At 39.8% G+C, this 11,318-nt stretch overlaps 1 protein-coding gene and 1 pseudogene across 1 annotated transcript; one reads left to right on the top strand and one right to left on the bottom strand.

The window, feature by feature from the left end:
• Window positions 1–3,188: 3,188 nt before the first annotated feature.
• On the top strand, window positions 3,189–4,162 carry LOC103732082 (annotated as a pseudogene).
• Window positions 4,163–9,971: 5,809 nt separating this feature from the next.
• Window positions 9,972–10,952, bottom strand: LOC103732081 (olfactory receptor 52K2-like). Its single transcript, XM_008830604.1, has one exon. The coding sequence runs from the start codon at window positions 10,950–10,952 to the stop codon at window positions 9,972–9,974; it is 981 nt and encodes a 326-aa protein (XP_008828826.1).
• Between the last annotated feature and the right edge of the window lie 366 nt (window positions 10,953–11,318).

Below are 11,318 nucleotides of genomic sequence, written 5' to 3'. Positions count from 1 at the left end.
GCTCCCTATTAGAAAAAAGTAAGTATGTTAACGGATATCAAATTTTTTTTTAAATCTTGCACATAAGATCATCCTCAATTTGAGTATCTGGTGCCGGAATCACGATTTGGGTCATCAGTGTCTGAGAATATTTGATTTCATGCGACAGGGTTGATTCTGATCTCTGAGCTCTTCAATCCCCACTATCCCCCAGGGCTTTCCAAAGGCTTCACTCTGGATGTTGTGACTACACTGAAAAGTAGTTCTCTCCTAAGCAAATGGAGCTGAGAAGAAGGGAAAGGAGATTGGCAACTTCTCCCGGTGTGGGAAGTACATGTGAGGACATGGGTCTTTTTCAGTGCCCACCGGAACTCAAGGAATGGAGCAGTAAGTGATACAGTATGTGAATAAAGAAAAGCCTTCTGATTGTGGAAACAGGTGAAGCAACTAACAGTGAGAGTAAAACGACCTAATCTTGTATACATTTGAGCAGGGACTACCTGCACTGCTTCTTACACAGACATAATCTTTACGTGCAACTCACATGTCATTGGACAGCGCTGGTATTCTCTGTATTGAAACTCCTATGTACTGATCCATCAGTGTTCTTTCTTTTTGTCTTCTCTATTTCTTCTGATTATGTCTCCTCCAAATTCTTTTAACCTATATTTCAGATTGGATACACAGCTCCAATGGAAACCTGTGCTCCATAGGAAGAAAGAACAATAGCACTCAAACGCAACCATTCAGAAATTATCTTTACAACTGGCAACCTATGAAAACACAGTCCTAATACGTGTGCCCTTTCCACAAATGGAAGGTTGTACTAATCGTGTTGCAATGGCATAGTCTCCAGGTATGCATATAAATCTCTTCATAGATGTCTAATGGTAAGGGTGATATGTTACCTTACACTAGGATCATTCACAATTCTAATAGAATGTTTACAATAAATAACAAAGAGGATTTCATATCCACTGATTCCTGTTATGGATGCCTGACAAGCTGACCTGTGTCAGAACAAAATTCAATGGAGATTTTTACTCTATTATATTCTTAACTATAGGATAGCCTTTAACGTCACACTTTTTTCTTTTTTTCTTTTTTTTGGTCTTTTTGATACAGGGTCTCCCTGTAGCCCAAGCTGTCCTGGAACTCACTATGTAGACCAGGCTGGCCTTGAACTCACAGAGATCCACCTCCCTCTGCCTCCCAAGTGCTGGGATTAAAGGCGTGCGCCACCATGCCTGGCAACTTCACACTTTTTTAAATGATCCATCTTCAGTGAAGTATACCTCTCAATAATAATTCTCCTACAAAAAATTTTTATTGTTTCTTTACTTGGAGGAGGAATTTGTATTTAGGGAGTAGAATTATCTCCCTTTCTGAACAAAAGAAAAAGAAAAAAAGAAGAAATCAGGTGGTAAAAAGCAATAGAATTTGGATGCAGCACGTCTTTTTATAAATATGAGCCATTCACACACATAAAACTGCTTTAAGTCAGATTTACTGTAGTTATAAAGAAGAAATCTTGTTGAAGATGCAGACCTCCTGTATCTCTTTTCCCAAGACACATAATCACATACTCACACGTGCTCAAATTAGTGATAATTTCCCAACTAGCTACTTTGTTTCTTAGAGTTCCTTTTCTCATCCCCAAAACTAATAATCTGTTCAGTAATGATTAATTGTTGTAATTCAATGATGTCACCTTCCCGTGCTGGAACAAAATTTCCTTCTTAAGAATTCACATGTATGGGGGAGAATGAAATTTGCATCTCATTTCCTTTATTGTTTTAGAGAATATGTCAGGGTAACAATTTGGTATAAGAAGAATATGAAAGACTTCAGTATTAGGAAGCAGTGGACAGGTGACCCGATGTTACCGGACATGTTGAAATGTCTTACAGACTTGAGCATTTCTTCTTTTGTGGGTGCAGGCAGGTAAATTTGTATTTCTTTCTTGTTAGTATCAGCAGGAAGAAATTTAAAAACAGAAAGACCTATGACCAGGATTGGCATATTCCATAGTAATCAGATGCAGCTTTCCTGAGACGAACTTTGTTGGCACTTTTGCCTCATTGATGTGAACATTGACAAGAAAGAAGAGATGAGAAGCCACCTACGGGATGAGACATGGCTGAAGGAACTGTAGCAATGGAATAGCCTCCATTTTTTCAAACCTTAGAAAGGCCTCGTTTGCTGCACAAATGTTTCTTAGAATATTAAATTCTATTTCCCCCACTCAGAAAAGTGTCTCTTGTAGGATCTTAATGGCTTTCATACATTTTGAACTAAGAAGTGTATGAAACTACTCTTGTCTAAGAAGTAAAAAGTCCTGAGCAAAACAAAACTTGTACATAGTATTTTTCTTATTTCATAAGGTTTCATGCTACTAGCTACAAGGGAAAATTACTCTTAGTGATACTTTATTACTTGAAAGTGATGACTTCTGTAACTTCACCCATTTTTTTTCAGTTCCACAGGAAGAAACACACTCTAGCTGATCTATTGCAGTCTCAACTAAAAACTTAGCAAGTTCATGTTAGATAACACTCTTTGCTCAACTGGAAAACAAAAGTTAATTGAATTAATGAGGCAATTTTGAAATCTTGGGACTAAATTCGTTTACTATTTTTCAAAAGGTTTTCTCTTTGTTTTTGTTTTTGTTTTCCTTTTTGGTATTTTTGAAACAGGGTCTCTCTGTACCCTAGCTGGCCTGGAACTCACTATGTAGACCAGGCTAACCTAGAACTCACAGAGATTTGCCTGCTTCTGCCTCCCAAGTGCTGGGATTCAAGGCATTTGCCACCACACCCACCTTTTAAAGGCTTTCTTTTTATTTTTAAATTATGTGCCTATTTGCACAGCAGCAGTACAGTGCCCACAGAATCTCAGAGGGCATCAGATCCGTACAGGCAGTTCTGAGGAGCCTGACATGGTGATGGCATCTGAACTCTGGTCCTCTGAAAAAGCAGTGCATACTCTTAACCAATGAGCGATCTCTCCAGCAATCCACAGCTCTTATTTTGTTTTCTACTATTAAGTTTTAGATATTTTCAAACCACTATGGTCCAGCAATCTGGATAGTTGTGACACAAGTTTCTCTGCTATAGTACTTTTCTTTCTGTAAATTGAAGAAGGATGCTGGCCATACGGTGAATGTGATATGCTTGGTTTATGATCTGTTGTGGCACAGCAATCTCAGGATGGCTTCATACAACACTACTCTATTCCACCCCTCCTCTTTCCTCCTCCTAGGAATCCCTGCCTTGGAAAACATGCATTGCTGGATTGGCTTTCCTTTCTTTGCTGTGTTCTTAATAGCTATACTTGGGAATATGACCATCCTTCGTGTGATTCACACTGAACACAGTCTCCATCAGCCCATGTTCTACTTCCTGGCCATGCTGTCATCTATCGACCTCAGCCTGTCCAGCTCCACCATCCCTAAGATGCTTGGCATCTTCTGGTTGAACCTGAGAGAAATCTCATTTGAAGGCTGTCTCATCCAGATGTTCTTCATACACCTGTGCACTGGAATGGAGTCAGATTTGCTCCTGGCCATGGCCTATGATCGCTATGTGGCCATCTGTAACCCTCTTCGTTACAGACTGGTGCTGACAGACAAGGTTGTGTTCATCATTGCTTGGGTCATCCTACTGAGACCACTGTCTTTTGCTGTACCTTTCATCCCACTCATCCTGAGGTTACCGTTTTGTGGACACCAAATCATCCCCCACATCCTCTACTATGAGCACATGGGCACTGCCTGCCTGTCCTGTGCCAGCATCAAAGTCAAAATCATATAAGGTTTGTGTGCCATCTCTGCCCTGGTATTTGACATTGTAGACGTCCTTGTTTCCTATGTCCACATCCTCCATGCTGTATTTCAACTCTCTTCTCTGGATGCCTGGGTGAAGGCTCTGAGCACCTGTGGATCTCATGTGTGTGTCATGTTGACTTTCTACACCCCTGCCTTTTTTCCATGACACATAGGTTTGGCTGGAATATTCCTCTCTCCATCCACATTCTTCTGGCCAATTTCTATGTGGTCATCCCACCTGTTCTCAATTCTGTAATCTATGTGGTCAGAACTAAGCAGATTAGAGAACAGGTGCTGAAAATGTTTTCCAAGAACTGGAACCCAACTCTGGTACTCATTAAAAACTCAGATTCATGAAAGAATGGGCAGAAATTTTCCAATATTAAACAGAAGAACATTTGCAAGGTATGCAGTCCTATGTAGAAGAGGGTTGTCAGTTTTGAGACTTTGGCTTTTTCATCCCCCAGGTACTTAAGGGTGAGCCCATGTCATAGTTGTAGGCAAAAAAAAAATTTTTTTTGAGAGGGAGAGGGTTGAGACAGGGTCTCCCTGTAGCCCCAACTGGACTGGAAGGAATTTGCTGTGGAGATCAGTCTGGTCTTGATCTCACAGAGATCATCCTGTCTCTGCCTTCTGAGTGCTGGGATTTAAGGTATGTTCTACCACCCTAGGCTGGGAAAGTTATTTTCTTTTTAATTTTCCTCCTTAGGAAATCATTACAATTCCTAATCTAGAAGCAAATCATCATTTTGTACTTCTATTATGACTGAGCTACAGGCAGATCAAAAATAAAACATGAGCAAAAATTCACAATCAGTCAAACCACTTAAATTATTTTATACAGTACCTTTAAACTCCAAACCACATTAGCCTGGTTAGAGAGTATCTCAAAATACGGAATGCTAGAACATTTTTCAACTATCTGGACTGACTGTCAAAAAAGCGTATTCTTAACTGTGCTGAGCTAATGTCAATGTTGTAAATTTGACATTGTGAATGTGATAATTACATGACAGAGATGAAGATCTTCCATTTCTTAAAGAATCATTTAATTTTCACAATTTCTAGCACTATCTACATTGGAGTTTGCTTATTTTATAAAAACCATAATATATAATATTAATATATAGTATCACTTAGTACTTTCTAGATCCACATTACATTATTGATGTTATGTGAGGAAAGTATCCAAAGGAGGTAGCTTTGTGGAATTCTGATAAAGTCATACTTGTTAGCAATATTCTAATCTGAGAAACTACTGGAATTTTTAAACCACAGAGACACATTTTCTGTTTTGAGATGAGATTGTCTTCCAAATACCCTCCTTAGACCAACCCAAAACATGCTTATTCTGTAGAATGAACTTAGGGGGGGAAATCCACTATTTAGTGCTATTACAATTTAAAAATATGGTATTTCAAACTGAAAAGAAAATTGTATTAATTCACTTTGCATCTTGATCTAGAAATCTTTAGGAAATTATCCAGCAGTTATGCCACATAATTATACTCACAAGTGTCTCTTCCTGGACTACTACTGAGAGATTAAACTGTTGATATTATAACTCACCTGTCTTTTTTAATGACTTTTATTTGTACAAGTGTTTGGATTGCAGATATGTTTATTAATATGTATGTGGTGCTCAGGAAGGCTGGACGTTGGCGACAGAGCCACCATGTGAGTACTGAGCATTGAATCTAGGTCGTCTAGGAGAACAGCAAGTGCTCTTAACCCCTGAGTCACCACTCCAGCCTCCTTATTTATGTTTTTATTCTTCTTATGAAATAGCTTTGGATTTTCCTTGCCAGAGTAGCTTCCCAGCAAAAGAAGCAGTGTCCACTGTTTTTCTCATGCTGAGTAATTCCATATATTTGGTACTGCTTTTTAAGTTTGATGGAATTCACAAGCGCAGCCATCTAGACCTGTCATTTTCCATTAGGCTTCTAAATAGATGTTTGAGTTCTTTAGTGAGTGTTGAGTCCATCCATTCTTCCTGCTGTGAATGTCAGCTGTGAACACATCATTGGTCAGCATTCTCACTGTTACACCTTTAATGTAGGGTGTAAGACTGGTCAGAAGCCCTTTCTCAGTGTCTGATCCACTACCAGCGTTAGGTCTTTCCTTTGTTCCTCTGCCACAGATAAACCCAGCCCCATGTTTGTTGGGCCCCCTTGGCAGATCATTGCTACCCACCTCTGCATATCTGGTTCTGAAAACTAGGGGATATTCTAATCCTTTGTTTTTCTGGTTCCAGTTCAGTCTTAAGCAAACATTGTTATTCTAGGTCAGAGTTGGAGACTTACCACTCTCACCACCAGTAGGACTCAGCTGAGTACTAGCCCCTACTTGCTGGAGTGTTTGGGCCTTAGAGGGGAGAAAGAACTAAATGTGTGTGTGTGATCCCCACCCTCAGAGGGTGCTGCTCTCTTCTACCAAGTCTCGTCCATGATGAAGGACTCTGGTCTCAGATGCGGTCGATATTCTTTCTCAGGATTACCTGGTGCAGATGTAGGTGAATCAGCAATGGAAAAAATTCCATGGTTTCCACAGGATTCAGTCATTCTGTATTCTCACATAGGCCAAACTCCAGTTCTAGGATTATGCTTTGAAGTTATAGCAAATGCTTTTATTTGGCTTCTACAGAATCTGTTACATCTCCCTGAAAAGCAAGAGATTGTGTCTCATCTTTTCTCTCTTCATTTTTTATTTTTCAAGTTTTGTTTGCTTTTTATCTTTTCTTCCCTTCCTTTCCCGCCTTTCCTTTCTCTTTTTTCCATTTCCTGTCTTCTATTCCTTTTCTTTCCCCCTTTCTGTCTTTCTGTCTCTCCCATTCTCTCCCCGCTTCTTTCCTTTCCTTTACTTTGGGTGTGTGTTTTAGAGATAAGGTCTTGATAAGCAGTAAAGGTTAGCATGGGACTAACCAGGCAAGAATGGCTTCAAAACCCTAAACCTCCTGCATCTCAGCCTTCTGAGTGCTAGGATTGCAGGAGTAGCCTAAACTGATGTGTAAGTTTTCTTACAGCTGACTGCCTTTCCTTATATTTGGGCTTACTTGTGATTTTAACTGTTTGACAAGGTCAAGTACATAGATTTTAATTATCCAGATATATTTCTCACAAAGTTTTAGTGATATTCTTCTAAATTTGGACATAACAGGGGAAAAGTAGATGTTGCTAGAGACTTTTTTAATTAGTTAATTTTTTTATGTGTATAAGTGTTATGCCTACATGTGTGTAAGTGTCCCCGTGTCATGCAGTGCCTTCAGAAGACAGAAATGGGCCTTGTATCACCTGGAACTGAAGTTACAGATGGTTGTGAGTGCTGGGATTTGAACCCAGGTCTTCTGCAGGAACAGCCAATTCTCATAACCGTTGAGCCATCGCTACAGCCCCAAGATTTTAAAATATGCTAACACAGAGGGCTGGGGAGAGATGGCTTAGTAGTTAAGAGGACTGACTGCTCTTGCAGAGGACCCAGGTTTGATTCCCAGCTCCCCATGGGAGCTAAGAATTTTCCAGTTCTAGACACCGTCTTCTGTATTCAATGACCATTTCAAAACACTCATATATATATATAAAGAAAATGCTTTTTTAATGCTAACACAGCCAAGTTGAAAGCTTTTTGACCCACTGATGAGTTTGTGCAACAGTACTTCTCCAAGTATGGAGTATGGCAGATAATTTTTGAAGAACAAACATTATGGGATACACCACAGAAATACAGAATGCATGGATGAACGTAATCATTCTGCATTTTTTAAGCACTTTCAGCATTCCTATATTTTGGCAGGGGGTCGGGGGGTGGATCAGGACCTCCCTGTATCCCCAGCTGTCTATAACTTGCTATGTAGACCACAATGGCCTGGCCTGGGTCTTACAGGACCTCTGCCTCTGGAATGCTGGAATTAAAGGCATACACCGCCATAACCAAACGCTTTCAAAATTCTTAATTTAGAACTTTTTATTAAAGGAATTGGAGACTATATTGATAATTACAACAGCTTTTTGTTGGATACAAATGAATATATAATTTTCATCACTCTAAAATACAGGTTTATCTGCATGTTTGGAATCGACGCTAGCAAACTAATGTTAGCAAAGTATTTTTGCTCTTCCTGGTTCTTACTATTTCAGTGCTTTGGAGTGAACCTGGTACATGAATAAGCTAGGAAATCACTTTAGCCCTGATTCCTAGCTATGTCCTTAGCCCTTTAATGCTGTTAATATTAAATCGTTATAAAGCACATTCTTTCTTCACATCTATTTCTTCTATGATCTTGAGGCACAGACGAACATTTAAGATTATGGTAATTTGAATGAAGCAGCCTTCCATATACTTTCTGATAGGGATGCTTCCCAAGAAGTCATGATTTCCTTCATACTTGTGTATGAAAGAAATTTTCTAGAACCTATCGGGAATATAAACATAGTTTATGGAGTTTTTTAAAGGACGTTCAGTCTCTCTCAAGATAAACTAGAACTTCCACAGTTTCCATGTTAATAAGAAGGACTGTACTCTGAACTCACATCTCTACTCTTATATTTCTTTCGATCATTTTTAGGAATGAGTGTCAGTCTCCTCCCCGCAGGGGAGCTGTTTCACATTGGTCCCAGCCCTGGAGGGTCTAACTAGGGAGGAGCCAGGAGCCAGTGCTGGATAGGAAGGTCTTGTGGCCCGGAGTACAATGGGAAGAAACACCTGGGAGACTGTGTCAGCAGACAACCCGTTTTAATATGGCAAAGCGGAAATTTTTAGAGGGAAGTTTCGAGGGCAAACAGGTGGGGTTGGGTTTTGGGTGGGCAGGCAGGTAGGGGGAGGAAGGGGATTTCCAAAGCTACCTGGAATCTGCCCATGGTACTTTCTGTGCTGTTGTCGGGTCACATGATTTACAAGAACCCTGATTAGGGTTGGGGAAATGGAGACTTAGCCTAGAGGTAGTTGGGTAAGAGATCGTGGGACAGCCAGCATGTCCAGAATGGAGCTGGCAGGTCTCCTGCCCTCCTCACTTGGAGGTCTCCGGGATTAAGTGGCCCTGCTCTACATTCCAATCAGTTTTGGCTGTATCCCCACAATAGAGGAAAGGAAATGTACATAAATTGTGTTCAGCACTAAGCACCTGAATAAGATTACAAACTTTGTGTTAAGCATGTCAATGTGCCCTGTTAAGTGCTTGCTAACTTGTTCTGAATATTGTGTGGTTATGGGACATAGGTGTGGCTGTAGTGATGCTCTTGACACCTGTATCAGTGGGAAGCTGTGTTTCTAAAAGGCTCAACCAGTGAGACTTGGCTGTGGAGGAAATTATTGTAAATTTATATGAAAATAATGATGCTGAAGATAGAAAGACTTTGAATCTTCATTTCTTTATCAGTCAATCGGTTATATGAATATACAGATGTCTTAATCATTTAGGTACTGACAATAATTCTATAGATATTGTGAGAATTTGTGAGTTAAGCGAAGAAACCCCCAAACACAGGTAAATGTTTAGAACATGACAATAAATGATGACTCTTCTCATATTGTTATTTTGTGGGATGAAGAGCTCGGTTTACACTTTTCAGGTCATTATGAAGATGTTCCGTGCTGCCGTTCACATGACTGGTTCTGGTTTGGAACTGATTCAAATCATGCAGGGAATGTAAATCCTGGGTGCCAGAATACAAGTCCCTTCTGTACAGGTACATCTGAACACACATGCTTTATGTTCACTTTTTGTGCCCAACTTTAAGCATTGAACATGATGCTGATGAAATACACCCATGTGCTGGGAACCAAACCCAGATCCTTTGCAAAAGCCTCAGTGATCTTAATTGATGAGCCATCTCTCCAGCCCCTTGAATGACATTTTCTATAGTGATAAAACACAGGCATTTACATTAATTAGAATATTTCAATATGCTTCATGGCAATCTAGATGATTAGGTTCAAATGATTATGTGAGACTCTCATTTTATAGTACTTTCATTTTTATCTTGAAAACATTCCTGAAATGCTTAAATAACGTACAATTGGATTTCTTTAGGCAGACAATTACATTTAGAATTCTTATTTCTAATCAAAAAATCATAATCAGTTCATCATAAAAGGAGGATCTTTAATGAAGAAACATGATGATTAAAATAGTATAATGCTGTATTTTTGTGTTGCAAATCAAGAAAATAATTCAATTCAGACTCTTTGAAAATCTAAACAATGTAAAGAATCTGTCTCGTATCTTTTTGGTCCTTACACCATAAATAATAGGGTCCACCACTGGTGGTACAAGAAGATACATGTTGGCCACAAGTATGTGAACATGCGGTGCTACTTTATGCCCAAACCTGTGAGTGAGGAAAGAGAAGAAGGCCGGGGTATAGAACACTAAGATGACACAGGCATGTGAGACACAGGTGCCCAAAGTCTTGAGTCTGGCATCCTTGGAAGGCAGGCGGAAGACAGTGTTGAGAATGAGGACGTAAGAGCAGATTATCAATACGAAGTCCACCCCACCAGTAAGGAAGGCGACGCTGAGGCTGTAGGCTCTTTGGATGCTTGTCTCAGCACAGGCAATCTTGATGAGGGCCATGAACTCACAGTAGGTGTGGGAAATTATGTTGGTTCTGCAATAGGGAAGCCAGCGTAGCAGGAAAGGGTGAGGACTGAGAAGGGCAACACCCCGGAGTACCACAGCCAGGCCCATCCCTCCAGTTATAGTGTGTGTCAGAATAGCTGAGTGCCTTAATGGGTTACAAATGGCTACATAACGGTCAAACGCCATACCTACAAGGAAGCCCGACTCCATGGTTGAGCAAGAGTGAATCAGGAAGACCTGAGTGAGGCAAGCTTCAAGGGGAATCTCTCCATCATGGAACCAGAAGAGACTGAGAAGTTTGGGGACAGCTGCAGTGCACACCACGAGGTCAGCCACGGCTAACATGCAGAGGAAGAGGAACATTGGCTCATGAAGGCTGGGGTCTGTCTTGATGATCAACAGAATGGAACAGTTTCCCAGCAGAGCCAAAATGTAGCCCATACAAAATGGAATGGAGACATATACATGTGCTGCCTCCAACCCAGGAATGCCGATGAGAATGAAGGTCAAGGGATGGATATCGGTCTTATTGTATGTCAACATAGTGACCAAATGTGTCAGCTTCCTGCTCATAGATGTTTCCCTTAAAGCAAACAGGATATTAATTTATAAAATATCTGAGATAAAAGGGCCAAGAGGTAAGAAAATGTAGTCTATGGAGAAATGACAATTCTTGTAAATATTTAGGTATAAATTATTTCATCATCTGACACAGTCAACTAAAATTATAGGTACAATATCTTCCAAATGGCATTGTTAAATTCTGATATAGATGATATTACCATGAGGACTAAAATGCCATATTATTTTCCTTATTGATCTTCACTCAATTCTTATAGCTCCAATGCAGTGAATGACTTTAATACTTTTTATCTATATATTAACATTGATACTTTCATTGATATATGATTTATTTTAATAATTTCCAATATGACATAT

This window comes from Nannospalax galili, unplaced genomic scaffold, assembly GCF_000622305.1.
Source record: "Nannospalax galili isolate Female #2095 unplaced genomic scaffold, S.galili_v1.0 scaffold635, whole genome shotgun sequence".
In the NCBI taxonomy this organism is placed as follows: Eukaryota; Metazoa; Chordata; class Mammalia; order Rodentia; family Spalacidae; genus Nannospalax; species Nannospalax galili.
The sequence above is the reverse complement of the archived record's forward strand: the minus strand, read 5'-3'. Positions and strand labels throughout refer to the sequence as shown.